Raw genomic sequence first — 14863 nt, 5'->3', positions numbered from 1 at the left:
GCCGCGCCTCCGGGCGCCTCGTGTGCGGCGCGGCCAGGAGCGGGGACCGCCGCTTCCCCGCGTCCGGGCCTTCCTCCCTCTTTCCGTGTCCACATTCCTCTGGTGTCCAGCCCTGGTGCCGCTTGAGGCCGCTTCCCCTTGTCCTGTAGGCAGTTGTTGCAGGGAAGAGGCCGAGCCCGGCCTCACTGCAGCCTCCTCCCAGGTAGTTGTAGAGAGGGATGGGGTCTGCCCCGAGCCAGGCACCATCGCTCCCTGATCCTTCTCCGCCGCGCAGCTCTCCATGTGCCCACAGGGAGCGCAGAGGGAAGATGAGGTGTCCTGTGGACGTGGCTCCATATGGAGCGGGCAGACCTGGGACCCTGCGGCTCAGCCCCCCATGGAGCAACGGGATGGGATCTGGCACGATCGCAACGGCGGTGCGGGAGGCTGCGGGCTGGCCGGGCGCTCGTCGCTGCCCTTCCTGTTGCATCCCTGGGGCAGCTGGTGCTCCAGGGGACGGCACCTGGGGCTCCGGGGCACATCCCTCCTCCTCCAGGACAGCACATCTTCCCTGTTCTGCCTTGTCATTGTCCTGTTTGGAGAAGAGGGACGCAGCACGTTATCTCCACAAGGAAAAGCCTCGCAGCAGTTATCTCCGCGAGTGGGGGAGGTTGTTTTCAAGCGGGCAGAAAGCACGAGCTGCAGCTCAGCCTCAAGCCGCTGCCTCCCGGCCTGGCTTAYGGAAAGCGCATTGATGGACTGCACAGAGCAAAGCTGGGCCTAAAGCCCAGAGCCCACGTAGTGCAGATCCTGGCTCAGCCCAAGGCTTCTGCTCCCAGTAACTTTTCCTGAGCCTGGCTGGAGGTGATGGAAAGTCACCCTGTATCCAGCCATGCTGCTCTTGGTGAGGTTGCTAAGGGAGGCTCTGTCCATCGGGCAAAAGGGAAGGGTTTGGGCATTCATTTGGGTTTGAAAACCACACTTCAGGCCCTGCTGAGCCCCGCAGCTYGCACACACACTGTGCTTGTGTGTCCAGGCCCAAAGATGGCTGCAGATCTTAAAATCTGTCCCCAGTTTATGCCCAGGTGACTGGTCTGGATTCATTCTGGGGGGGCGTGAGGGAAGCTGGGGCAGGGGGTGCAGAGAGCGCCAATACTGAAGCGTTGCTGTTTCCACCCCGCTGTGAGCAYGGCCTGCCCAGCAAGAGCCTCCCAACTTTCAGAGCTTGGCCTTCACTCGCTACGTGCTGCCAAGGTCTTTGTGCCGGGACAGAAAGTTTTGTCCTCAGTTGTGGGCAGGGCGAGCATCCCGCTTTGCACATTTTCCGCTGCAAACACACGTGCCTCTTGCCGTGCTCTTGTTTGGTTTGGCCYCACAGAGCCCCTGCATTCAAGGCCCAGGTTTTCACTCCATAAACCCGCTCTGGCCCCATGGCGAGGAGTCCTCGCAGAGGACTCGCGCGGCGGGCGGCCAGCAGCGCGGTGTCTGCTGCACGAGCACACCCAGGCCGTCTCTCACAGCACAAGCCTGCGGGCACCCCCTGCCATTTGGCTTGGCCCGCTGAGCATAGCCAAGCTGAGCACCTGAGCCTCTTTCTTCTCCCTTCGTTTGCGTTGTTAATTAAATGACCTACTAAGAATCCCCATAGCCAGTGGTGTCTGCGGGGATGAGTGAGGAGGACACCGCTAAGGATGTTCTCAAGGTGCCCCACATAGGCAGATTTTGGGTTGGGAGGTGCCCTGTTCTGTACGTAGTGATATGTTTGGTTTGTCTCCTCCGTTTCCACTGGTGACGTTTTCTGTTGCTGCTAAATGCGGAGTGTTTAAAAGCCACGAGGAGGGTGCCAAAGCAGACCCTTTCACACGGTGCTTGTTTGCTGCTGCTCTTGGCTCCCGCTCAGAGCCCGCCACCACATCAGGCCCCCTGGATCCCTTGGGGATGCACCTGTTGCCACAAAACTTGGGAGAAACAGCTCTCCTGGGAAAGGAAACAAAGCGAGCGGAGCAGCAACATGGCCCAAATCCCCAGGCAGAGCAGGGGGAATTCACTGCGCGGAGCTGGCGGYGATGGCTGCAGGGAGCTGGGAGCAATGGCACCTGCCCCAGAGGTTGGGGACGTGTCTGCGCCGAGGTGGGCACCCCCGTTCCGGCCGAGCTCCCCAGCACCGAGGCGGCCAGGGCGCCTCTCGGGGCTCCTTCCCCGCCGCAGCGCGGGGGGCAGCCAAGATGGGGGGGGGGGGGGGAGTGAAGGGGCGGCCAAAATGGCGCGCAGGGGCGGGCAGGCGGCCAAGATGGCGGGAGGCCAGCGGGCGCTCAGGTGGCGCGGGCCGAGGCACGAGCGCTGCGGGGGCCCGGGCAGGGGGCGGCGGGCGGCTCCTGCCCGCGGCCGGCGGCGGCGGCACCGCCTCCCGGGCGGGCTGCAGCCCGGAGCGCGGCGGCGGGAGGCGCTGCCCGCGGCGGGACGCGATGCGGCTCCGCGGCGGGACGCGGTTCTTCCTCGCCCTCTGCGTCTGGAGGCTGCTGCCGGCACGGGACGCCGCAGGTACCGGCGGGGAAGGGCTCTGAGGCGGCCGCTGGCGACCTCCCGCCGGCCCGTGCCCGGGCTGCTCCCGCCGCAGCGCAGCGGTGACGGCCCCTTCCCCGCCGAGAACCGCGATGGCGGTTTCGGGATGCCCCAGCCCTCTGCGAGGGCGAAGGGCTGCCGCTCCCCGGGCGAAGGTGGCGGGTTGCCCCCGTGCCGTGGTGCTCGCCCACGCAGGACTGGCTGCGGAGCAGAGGGGGGCCCTGCCCCACGCGCACCAGGTGCCTCGGGCGCTGTCCTGATGTGCTCCGTGGTTCTCGCCCAGGAAGCGGGTTCAAAAGCAGGGGCACAGGGACTCTAGCCGGCAGCTGGATAATGCCAGGAGCGGTGTCCCACCAGGCAGGCGCCCTTGCCCCATGCGGGGCGCCGGGAAGGAGCGCTCTGCTGGCACGCGGTTCATGGCTCCCGAGTGTTGGCTCGGGCTGCTCCTCCCGGGCACRGGCAGGGCGAGCGCTGGCCGGGGCGCCGCGAGCAGCGGGTACAGGAGCGCCTTGGGCAGATCGTCCTGCTTGGCTCCTCTGCCACGGCAGTGATACGCGTGATAGCTAAGCAGTGATAAGATAAGCGACCGGGCCTTACGACACACCAGAAAGTTGTTATTTCTTGTTTTGGTGGCACAAACTGGTGTTAGTCCGTTTCTCTCCAACACCGCCATCCACCTTTTTATTTCCCTGCACAGGGAGCGCTGCGCTGCAGTCATCGAYGCCTGCAGAGGTTCAAACGGTGGGGCTCGTTCTGCCCTTTGGCTTGGATAAGGCTGTTTCTGCTGTAGGGTCCAAGCCCTGCTTGTCAGGGGAAGCAGGTACTAGGGATCAGAGCCAAGGAACGGCAGAAGGGACATTTCCAACATTATTGCCGTGCTCTCGTGGCTCCCAGGAGCAGAGTCATGGGCTGGTCTTCTCTTTTTGAATGCTGTTTGGCTCCCTGAGCAGTGGAGGGATGCGGCTGCTCRGGAGAGAGGAGCACATGGTCTAGCAAAACATGGGGTGAACATGAACATTGCTCTGAGCATGAAACCAGACTGTTGTCGCTGCCGAACCTGAGTCACCAGTGCTCTAATACGGCTTGTGTTTGGCTTCCTTGTGTGACGTGTGTCTCGCCTATCTCTCTTGGGCAGGGACAGCCTAGTGGTGCTTTCCTCTTTAGCCTTCAAAGCCATATCCCTCTTTCTGAGCACGTGTGCTGAATATTTTTAGCTGCTCGATTCATCCCAAAACAACTTGTGCTAAGACAAGCCCCACAGCAGCAGCAGCTCTGAAGGAGTTGGAGTYAATGGTAAAGGTGTCCACACTAGGACCACCAGAGCAAAAAGGAGTGGGAAAATCAGGAAAGGAAACTGGATGAAAACCATCAGGAAAAGGGGAATGGCTCGAGCATGGTCATGAAGCACAGTGAACACAGCAGGTTCCTCAAAACAGCTTTGCTATTATATCATGAGATGGAGGGGATGGATCCTCATCAGATGGAGCCTGTTGGCCTGGTATTGTCGAAAATCTCCTGATCAAATGACTGGGTGTTTTTCCATAAAGTTTGCTCACAGAAGGGGTCTTTGGAGCTTCCTTACATCCCTAATGCTGTCCTTGTTTTGCAGGAACAGAGGAAGTGGTCTATGGGGAGGTTGGAGGAAGCATCCTCCTTTTGTGCCGAAATGTCTCCAAAGAAGCAACTGAAGTGGTTTGGTTTCAAGGGGATCCCCACTCAGTCCCCCCGCTCTTCTCCTCAAAAGTCACATTCCCCCAAGACGTCCGGTTCTCCCTGGTTGACAACAGCTCCCTGCACATCACAGGACTGCGCCTGCAGGATGAGGGCAACTACACTTGCAGGGAAGTGCTCAACAAAACAGACCATGAACACAGAGTGCAGCTCCTGGTAGCCAGTAAGTCTATCTCGTGTCTGGGAATTTCTCCCCTGGTTCTCACAGGTCCCCTGGATTGCAGGGAGTCTGGTGCCAGTAGATAAATAGTCTGTGAAAGGGGAAGGTGGTACAAAACCTATGAGTGAGTTGGTTTTACTCCTACCCTCACACGCATTAAGACCAGTTGTCCAAGTAGCCTGGCAAGAATCACTTGTTTGTGACACAGCAGAGGAGACCCCAGCTGTTAAGTCCTTGCTACATCTCTTAAATTATTCTTGATTGGTGACAATAAACCAGRTTTGGGCAGATTTTTTATGTATCCTGTAGCTGTTCTGAGATGGCCCTTCGCCTCTGAATTCAGCTGACATCAGTCTTCCGAAATCTTAGACCTTGGGCAGCAGCCTGGCCTGTATTCTCTCACTTGGAATATATGGTTGAAATAGATGCCTAGAGTCTTTTCTCTGTTGAGCTAATAGGAAAAGGAACACGTTATGCTGTAGACTTGTCCCACCCTCCTGGTGTGAGGATGCAGGGTCTTCTGCTGACTGGCTGCATCTTACCGAGTGCAGCCTTCAGTCTCAACACAAATGTTGTTTTCCTTGGATTTGCTGTTAGGAGCCCTATCATATAATCCTTAAGGCTGGAAGGGACCTCTAGAGATCAGCTAGTCCAAGACCCCTGCATATGCAGGGTCACCTAAAGCACATGGCACAGGTTGGCAGCCAGGTGGGTKGTGAAGATCTCCATTGAAGGAGACCCCACAAGCTCTCCAGGCAGCCTGTTCCAGGGCTCTGTCACCCTCACTGTCAAGAAAATTTTCCTTAAGTTCCTGTGGAATTTTGGTGCTTCGGTTTGTGGTTGTTTCCTCTAGTTCTGTTGGTGGCCACCCCTGAAAAGAGGCCACCCGCTCCTCCTCACTGCGTCCCATGAGGTATTTATAGACACTGATGAGGTCCCCTCTCAGCCTTCTCTTCTCCAGGCTGAACAGGCCCCGCTCCCTCAGCCTTTGCTCCTAGGGCAGATGTTTGAGGCCCCTGATCATCCTCATAGCCCTGCGCTGGACTCTCTCCAGCAGCTCCACATCCCTCTTGTCCTGGGCAGCCCAGAACTGGACACAGTCTCCAGATGTGGCCTCACCAGGGCTGTGTAGAGGGGGGCGATCCCCTGGGAGCACTATTCTGGGAATACCAGCACAGGCCATTTTTTAACCTTTATCGTGACATTTCTTCTGGTGCTCACACACATTTCTGTTTCTATTTCATTCTTTCTCTTACAAATCTTTACAATGTGAATGGAGGATCAGCTTGGAGAGCACTACTGGGCACCACTTGTCCCATCAGAGCAAAGCCCTTCCTGCTTCTGCCAAGGAGTTGTTACCTTGCCAAGATGCCTCATCTCTTCCATGGAAAATCCACCAATAAACTAGCAGGGAACGCAGGTCCTAGGCTGATACTCTTGTTGGCACCCTCAGCAAGTCTAATCAAATGTGGTTAGACTCTGGCCCCTCTGACTTGGACTGTGACTTGCTCTCTTTTATGCGAGCCCAGTCCATATTCCGGGAATTTGAAGAGGGAAAAACCTGCTGTCTGTCTCCCTGTATCGGTGATACTCTCTGTTCTCTGCTGGCCTTTCTTTCTTGCTGATCTTTCTGTCAACACCCTCAGCATGCCAGATCCTGGCTTGGTTTTCTGTTTGCACTCGGGGTGTTCCTTCCTTCTGAGTGTTTGGTGGAATAAGGGTGTGTGTTGTAAAAGACTGGGACCTGTTTGATCCGGGTTAAATCTCTGAAAGTTCAGACAAGTAAAAATTCTTCTCTTGGGGCAAGGAATCTGCAGATAGAATTAGAAAGGGTCACAGAAGACCGGAATGAAAGAGTTGAACCTTGAGGTGCTTCAGAGAACTTCTAGGCCTGGGGCCTGCAAGGATGGAGCCCAAAGTCTTCAGCAATGTTACCAATAATCACGAGCAAAAGTAGCAGCARTGTCACCATTACTGACTGCTTGTGGGTATCAAGCAAAATCTTGGAGCTTTTCCTTTACTGCTGGAGTGCAGGTCATGCTGCATAGGAACCTCCTTGTGAGATTACAGTTCTTAACAGTTGACAGTCTCCATTCTGTCTAATGCTGCATGTTCTTTTTGCCTTCAACTGTCTTAAAAACCAACTAAAAATAATCAAACAGGGGAAACCTAGCAACTTGATGGAGGCATAGCTGAGGTTTTGAGCATCAGCCTGTGTTTGCATTAGATAGGAAGCACATGGCATGAAGGAAATGTATAATTGCACATTTCCCTGGGGAGATTTCCTGGTATGTAGTATTATATAAGCCACCGTTGGCTCTTATCTGGCCTCAGGAAAACACAAATGCTCCTGCATGCAGAGGTTGCGGTTGTTTTGTTTGATTGCTTTTTGTTGTGTTTTTTTTTATCTGATGATGCAGGCTTGCAGGTTGCTCTTACAATCACAGCAGGAATTCAGGATCCGTTGCAATACCTCCCAGAGGCAGAAGATGTGAAAAACTTTCTTAACAGAACTGGAATGCTCAGATCATATAAGATGCATGTGCAGCTGATGGAAAGTCAAGCCCTATGAAGAGATGAGAACTTTCACAGTCAGGTCCTTTTCTCTGGACATTTGTTGAGGAGGACTATGTCATGAGGAGTTAATTTTCCATTTAGGCATATACAGCCCGTTAACTTGTGTATAATCAGTAGCATGCTGGAGATTTCATTCTTCTCGTGTTTCAGCTGCTGCCCTCATGCCTGACTGTGAGCTGTTGCTTGGTTTCTGTGCATCAACTTTTGCTTGTGCCTCAGGAAACCTAATCTTCCTGCAGGACTTCCTCAAATGGCCTTTACTGTTTCATCTTCCCCATCCACATCCAGACACAGAACYGCTGTTCAGGAGTGAGTCTCCTCTCAAATCCTGCCCGTTGCGTGGCCTAGACTGGTTGGGATTTAGTGGAGGCCAAAGGTGGGTAGGTAGATGGGCAGGAGGGAGGAAGATGCTTCTTTGTGGCTTCTCCCCTAATGCCCCAGGTTAAAATAGTCACCGTCCCCTTCTTTTCCAGTTTAGTATGTGGGGCTTCACTGCCTGAACTGCACRTGTGGAGGAGGTGACATCTCTGCCCTGCTCCAGGCAGGACAGCTGTGAACGAGGTGGGCCAGTGGGGAGAAGAGCTGCATTTACTGCAGGTGAAGGGCTGTGGTAACTGTGAACACCATTTGGGCTGGAATGGGCAGCCGTTTAGGGCTGCTTTTCTCTGTAACCAGTCCCCAGGTCAGACACACCTTAGTTAGAAGCTGCTTTTTGCTTTTATTATTCCTGGCGCGTTGTTTTTTTCTTGCCATGATTTTGTTTCCTACTCTACGTTCTGTCATCTCCTGGATCATTTGAATAAGCACCCTGCAAAATCAACATCAGATGTCCCCTTGGCAGCTCCTGTTTGGGGCTGTTTGGCAGCAGATGGTGTCTCGGGGAAGTCTTGCTCATCTGGCTTGCCTGATTCTACCCTGCAGGGACCCAGGTGTTGTTTCTGCCAGGGTCAGAGTCCAGAATCCCTATGGCTGTTAAATGAACACGTGCACATGTGTGTACAGGTTATAGTTTCAGTACCAAGACTGTACTCATGGTCAGGATTATAAGGAAACCAGATGATGGAAGGGAGGCAGGAATGGAGAGGCTGCTTGAAATTGAGCTGACGTCCTGCGTTAGCCCTAAAAGGGGYCCCTTTGGGTTTCTGCTCGTGTCCAACCTGCCGTCATTCAGCTGTTTCCATATTTAMATAACCAGTGGTGTTGGCTGTGGCCGGTGCTGGGCCCTGGCAGGAAGCCAGCCRTGACTTTGCCTCCGTGCTGCGTGTGCTGGAGTTTGTCCCCGCTGCCGCGGTGTGCTGTGGCCACGGGCTGCAGCGCGTGGCTCGCTTAGCCAGTCTGGCCTCGCTCGGCACCCGCCGCGTGGGTGCAGGAAAGGGACAGGGCGGCCTTGGGTCGGCCTCGGTGTCTGATATCACACGCTGGAGTCCCCAGGGCTCCCTGCACGCACGGGGGACCTGGCACGTTCGGAACAGCCTCCTTCATCCACGCTGTGCTGGGCTGGGTGGGAAGACAGTCTAGCTTTGGACTGGTGCCTCTTAGCTGTCCGTTACTCATCTGTGATGCGCTGGAAGCTGCCGGTGGTAGGTGCCACCTAACCCCGGAATAGATGGGTGCCATCTCATGGATGTGGTTCACATGGGACCTGGCTGACCTTGCCAAGCAAGTCACTTGTAGGGAATGCTGAGCCCACTCTGGCGGGACTCTTTGGGGCTCAGGGATTAACACTAACTCTTGGGTTTGTCCATTTTATCCATTATGGATGCACATCTGCCTTCCCCTTCCCAGTGACCCCAATGCAGTGACTGTCAGCATCTCCTCTTTGGTGGCTGCCTCCTGCCACCCSTTTTGTGCAGGGCGAGGAGGTGTCAGCCTGCAGGTTTGTGCTCTCATTCCTTGTCATTGTCCTCAAGCTGCTCAGCCTTGGCAAGAGTCCTGAGGTCTTCCAGGATCCCGTGGGCAAACTGGAGTTCCAGTTTCGAGGAGAGCAATGGGGAAGGCAGAGCCTTGTTCTGGTGCGGTGTGAATCTGTGTCACTCGCTTGTAGCTGGACACAAGGATCAGGGCTGTGTTGAAATGCCAAGGGCAGCACGGAGATTTTGTTCTCCTGCTGTGTTTTTYAGATGCTTATCGTGACTTTCTGGGACACGACCGTGGCGCTTGTGTGTTCTCCCCCCTGTTGTAGTCCCTGGAGGCTTGGCCGTGGCTGCTGTGCTGCCTTTCACAGAACAGCCCCTTGCTCGCTCTGCGTCAGCTTTTGTTCCAAGCTGTGCTCCCCTGGGGGTGTGGGACACAGGGCAGGAAGCAGGATRAGTGGAGAGGCCAAAGAGTCTCTCAAGGGAAGCAAAGGCAAAGCGAGCGCATCCTGAGGTGCCAAGAGCCGTGACCTGGGAGTGTTTCTAACCACGTGCTGCCCTTGCTCACAGGTGCACCGCGGTCGTCCCCGAAGTGCTGGGCTGGAACCTCCTCCTCGGGACAGATGCTGAGGCTGTTTTGCAGCTGGCCTGGGGGGTCCCCCCACCCCACCTTGCACTGGAGRGAAGAGGGGGGCGATCTGGAGAACACGAGCTGGGTCATCAGCTCCACRAGCTCCGCCGACGTCCACGTGGAAACGCTGAACAGCTCCCGCCTCTCCCACGGCAAAACGTTCAAGTGTGTCGGGAGCCACGTAGTCAAGCAGGAGCAGCCTGCGTGCACCGTGCAGATAAGTGAGTCGGCTTGCCCGCTTTTTTGGCTATTAACGAGCCTGCTAATGAGGGGGCAGGCAGGTGCCCTGCCCTTCTCTGCCCTCTGCCAGGCAGGACAGCCTTAGGGGCACTTGCTGCAGGGGGAGATGCAAGGAGGGCAGCGTGGCAGGGTTTGGCTGGGGCAGAGGTGACCRCACAGGGCACACAATCCTGCAGCCCAGGAGCGCCTGGTGTAGTTGCAGGTGAGTCATATGTTTGGATACGTTTTCACAGGCTGACAAATCTGCTCCTTGCACCAAGGTTCTGGCCTGTGCAAGTGCTTGTGCCTGTGGCCAGGACGGAGAAGGTGACAGATGATTTTAGTGAGTTGGTGGAGATGAAGTTTAGCAGGGCTGGTTGGTTTTGTAGCAGGAGGGTTGTCTGTACTCAGACCCGCTCAGGTGTCTTAGCAGCGGTGGCTAAAGTGGCTTTTGAAAACCTGAGCTGTGTTTGTCCTGCAAGGGTTGTCAGAGCTAAGCAAGGGCTCTGCTGAACCAGTGGAAAGTCCAGTGGCAGTCTGCTGGACTGCCTCTCCTCTCACACCTTCTTGTCCAGGGGCTGGCCGCCCTCCAAGGAGCCTTCTCTGGGGATTTCAAGCCAGGGGGCCAAGCCAGCACCGAGTGGTGCGAAAGGAGCTCAGACTGCTCCTTGGGGGGACGCTGAAGAGTCCTGGGAGTCAGYTGAGGGCTAAGCCTCAGTGTTTGGCCTCCTGTGTGACTTCCTTCTGTTAATGATTATTAATCGCTCAGATGGCTGATAGCTTGCTGCATTAAGCTTCCCCGTGCCGTTCTTGACTCTCTTCTCCCCCCTGCTATTCAGAGAGCCCTTCTTTGGAGTCGGAGCCCCTCAAGACCTGCTTTGTGGGTGACAACGTGACCCTGACGTGCCRCGTCACCGAGAGCACCCCGGCTGCCAGGCTCAGCTGGCTGCAGGGCACTGCCCAGGCGGCGGCGGAAATCCGGCCCGGAGGGAGGCACCTCATCACCCAGGAGGGCAACGTGTCCCGGCTCACCATCCGGAACTGCTCCCAGGACGTCGACGGCGGCTGCTACATCTGCAAGGCGCAGAACCCCGTGGGGCTCAGGGAGGTTTTCGTCTGCCTCACGGTGAAGCGTGAGTGGGGCTGCCTGGCATCGGGGTGGCAGGGAAGGAGGAGACGAGGRCACAGATAACAGCAGCCACTGGAGAGCTCCAGAAATCCACATGCTTGCAGGATGCAGCTGCACGCACGGGTATGGGCTGGAATCACACAAGGCAGGAAGGCCTGATTCTCCTTGCCTTGGTGTGAGAGGCCTGGGAAAGGATTGCAGTCACATCCTTGGTTTCTCTAAGTTGTGGGGACAAAGATGCATCTCTCCAGGCCAAGYTGCTCAATCCCAGCAGCTGGGGCTTCGTTTGCTTTCACATAGCACACGTGACACAAAAATCAAGGGTCTTGCCGTGTTGTTTTCCATCTCAGTGAGGTGTGAGCTCCCATCGTGCTGGTGGGACTGCGGCAGTGATGGGAAGCGGAGATGGAGGGGGCGTTTGGGTACCTGCTCTGTCACTGGTACCGAGTGCACTCCTGTCCTAGTGACAAGCAAAGCTCCTCCCTGCAGGGCCAGTGAATATAGTTGGGATCGTGGGTGCCGTGGTGGTGCTGGCCCTGCTGGCTCTTCTCGTCGTCTCCGGCATCATCCTGTACTACCATCCCCTGCTGTGTCTCGGAGGTAAGAGCTCGCCTCAGTGCAACCAGGGAGGGGCTTCTTCTCTATTGGGGTGTCCTGGTTTTATCCCACAATTTCAAGGGCTTGCTTGTCCCTTCTGGCCTGCTGGAGTCTGCCACCGACTTGGATTTCACCCCATTCTTGGTAAAAACCCTAACAGTCCTGGGGGTAGATGGGTTGGAAATGCAAAGCCCTTCTGCAGTTGAGTGTTCCAGACTCCTTCCCTTCTCCCTGTTCTCCTGAGACCTGTACTGTGCCAGAGTAACCCTGTCCTCCCCTTTACCTGTGACACCTCTAATGGATCTGATGTGGGCAGGCTGACCGCTTTCCCATCCCAGTGGGGTGGAGAACCACCTTTCCATCCATTCTGCTGCATGGGACTGCTGAAGGTCATCCCTCTGTGGGCAGGATAGACGGAGATGGTACAGTAAAACCAAGGGTGCTTTGCCTGAGGGGCTGCTCGTGGTTTCTAACGTTGTCTTTTCTGTTTTATTGTCTCCTGTTTAGGTACTGCATTCAGGTGAGTGTCAGCTTTTCCCAACGCAGTCCTTGCTGAACTCGCAGGCATTGTGGCAAACACGTCCTGCCTGTAGGGATGGTGCTGGCAAGGCACCCGCTAGTGTGGGAGAAGGCTGTCCAGAAGAGCTCCTTGGGGCAAGAGAGCTGGGAGGGCTCTATTCTGAATGTCTCCTTTCCCCATCTATACAAGAGGGGAAAGTAACTCCGCCCAGGAACTGCTCTTGAATTTTAGCCCATGAATATCTGTGAAACAGTTGGAGGACACTGGAAGGGAAAGGGGAAGCAGTACAGATTGGTGTTGCCACCAGCAGGGTCCAAGACCTGTTCTTCAAACACRATTAGTGCAGGATGGAAAAGTCCACCAAAGTCAGTCACATTGATGCATAGAACTAGCAGAGCCTGGAGGGATGGGGTCCCAACAAGCTGTCTTCATCTTTCCAACCTGTCACTACTTCCTCTACTCTTCACAGAAATCCAGACTCAAGCGATGTCTTAGTGCTGGTGGACTCGGAAGATGATGATGAGGGTAAGGAGGAAGAGGAGACAACGGGCAGCTCCACCAAGCACGAGGTGATGGCGCTGGTCAATGGGACGAGCATGCAGCCTGCTTACCTCAACCACCTCGCAGAAGGTGAGCGCTGGTGCCTGCTCCCTGCCCGAGCTTGGGGGCTGGAGTCATCTGCTCTCTTGCTAAGCTGCAGGTTTTCCAGAAATACCTGCCAAGGGAAAGATGAATTCCTCTTCCATGCCTCACGGACTCTCGTGACACTGCTGCTCTGTGCCCTGTGCAGGTGGTGATGGTGAACAGCACAACAGGGGCTCGCCGCAGGAAGCAAGGAGAGAAGACGCACCAGTCACGTAGTTTCCATTCCTTTTTGTGGAATTGCGGAGTGCTCCATCTGGAAGCCCAGTTTCAAACACATCCTCATTRCCATGTGGCTGAACCCGGGTTGTTAGGTTGTACAACAGACTGGTTTGGTCAGAACATCCCCACTTCCTTCTCCGCTCGTCCCTTTCCTGGTTCTCGCTCTATCCTTCCCCAACTTWGTTTCTCCATTTCTGTCTGTCTTTGTCTTCCTCTTTGTCTCAGGTATCYTTTCTAACTAGGTGGCATCCCAGGGCAGGCAGGGCTCAGGAAATGGGTYCCCATATCCTGCTCACCTTGATGTCCCTCATCAGTACGGGGTTCTGGTCGGCCACCATGAGTAATGCCAGGGTTGCAGGGATCCCCATGGAGAAAGTCMCCTCGAGCAGGGTGTCCCAGGGCAGCAGGAGGAGCTACTTCTGTATGGCAGGACATGAGTGATGCAGACTCTCCAGGGAGGCTTGATAGTTTTTATTATAAATATTTTTTTCTCCAAACTCATCTGAAATGTTGCTCTATACCGAAGTGAGGGGAATTCATCGGTACTGTGCAGTTTTGGTGGGGATGGCAGGTCACAATGCAAAGCACAGAGGGAACCAAGGGGAGGAGGAAAAGGGGATCGGGTTGACCATGGAAGGAAAAGGAGGTGAGTAGGGCAGCCACAGAGGGAACTGCAGGGATCTGAGTGACAGAGGGAATTGCTGCTGGAGGGGAGCAGAGAGGTCTGGGGGAAATTGGGATGCATGGAGGGAATGGAGGCCAACAGCACGGATTGAGCGGGACTGGAGAGAATCCCAGCACACACGTGGGTCAGAAGGATGCATGTGGGGAAGGGAGAGGATCAGGGTGCAAAAGGAGGGATACGGAGCTTGTCAGGATGTATGTGTGGTGGGTAACAGGGAATTGGAGGGGCTTAGTTCCTGAGCACTGCGCGGGAATGGAGGGAATACAGGACACCAGGGAAGCAGAAAGGAGCAGTGTTTGCAGACAGACTGGGAAGGGACTGGCCAGGTGGGTGGGAGAGCTGCTTGGCTGGGTTCAAGAGGAGTGGGGATTGCACCGAGTGCTCGGAGGATGGAGGGGAAGGGGGTCCCACACCCTGCGGCAAGAGGGGAGTTGGGTGCATGGAGAGCAATGGTGCGGGTGTGAGCACAGGCAACTGGGATCGCCCCGGGATGAAGGAAGAGATTTAAACACGGGGAGTGGGTGGGAGGTGGAGGGCAARGGAGGCCATCGGAAGGCACATGGAGAGGCGCGGAAGGGAACTACGTGCCCACTGTGGGCGAAGTGGAGGGGTGCGAGCCCACAGCTGGGCAGAGGAGAAGAACAAGAGTGAGGAGGCTGAGCTGAGCTGAGCAGGTAGGGAGACCATGGGAGAGCTTGCGGGGTCTGCTCGGGCGCAGAGCCCTCGGGAGGGCAGCGGTGGCCGAGGAGGAGCCGAGCGCGGCCCGGGGGCCTGGGCCAGGCCGGGCGCAGAGGCAGGTCCCTAGGGCGGGCTGGGGGGTGGCGGTGCTCGGAGGGGTATGGATGGGACGTACCCTAGCACAGGCTGAACGCTGGGGAGCATCGCGGAGCACAAAGGGACACGGAGCAGCCGGGGACGGTGGGGATGCAGCCCGGGGCTTTGGAAGGATCCCTGGCAGGCCCCACAGACGGAGCGCTGTGGCCGGGAGGGAGCCAGGCTGCCGAAACGGCCCGGGGCCCCTGGCAACGCTGTTGTGCTGCCGTCGCCTTGGCTGCCGCGCGCCGCGCTCCTCCGCGCCCGCCCCGCGCCCCGGGCGGCTGCCGGCATGGCCCTGGACCTGGAGGAGGATTTGCGGAGAGCGTTCCGGGACAAGCTGCGCCTGCAGTGAGTGAGAGCCCGGCTGCTGCCCGCGGACGGGCCGGCCTGCGGAGCCGAGTCCTCGGAGCTGAGACCATTAAGCCGCAGGGTGGCTGCTCTGCCGCCGGCCTGGGCTCTGTGTGGGCACCCTGGGCCGGGGCCATTGCAGGCTGGGCTCCTGCCGGGGTCACGGGGAGGGAGCCAGTGTGGGGCGGAGGG

At 56.7% G+C, this 14863-nt stretch overlaps 1 protein-coding gene across 1 annotated transcript; it reads left to right on the top strand.

Moving 5' to 3' along the window:
- Positions 1–2444: 2444 nt before the first annotated feature.
- VSIG10 (V-set and immunoglobulin domain containing 10) lies at positions 2445–13061 on the top strand. Its single transcript, XM_026037724.1, has 8 exons — positions 2445–2520; positions 4151–4435; positions 9433–9714; positions 10552–10845; positions 11331–11441; positions 11946–11958; positions 12428–12588; positions 12749–13061. Exons 1-8 carry the CDS (start codon positions 2445–2447, stop codon positions 12817–12819), a joined length of 1293 nt encoding a protein of 430 aa, XP_025893509.1. The 3' UTR covers positions 12820–13061.
- Positions 13062–14863: the final 1802 nt, after the last annotated feature.

Source organism: Nothoprocta perdicaria, unplaced genomic scaffold (genome assembly GCF_003342845.1).
Source record: "Nothoprocta perdicaria isolate Ctin4 unplaced genomic scaffold, notPer1 scaffold_2, whole genome shotgun sequence".
In the NCBI taxonomy this organism is placed as follows: domain Eukaryota; kingdom Metazoa; phylum Chordata; class Aves; order Tinamiformes; family Tinamidae; genus Nothoprocta; species Nothoprocta perdicaria.
Note: the sequence above shows the minus strand (reverse complement) of the source record. Positions and strands in the feature narration are given on the sequence as shown.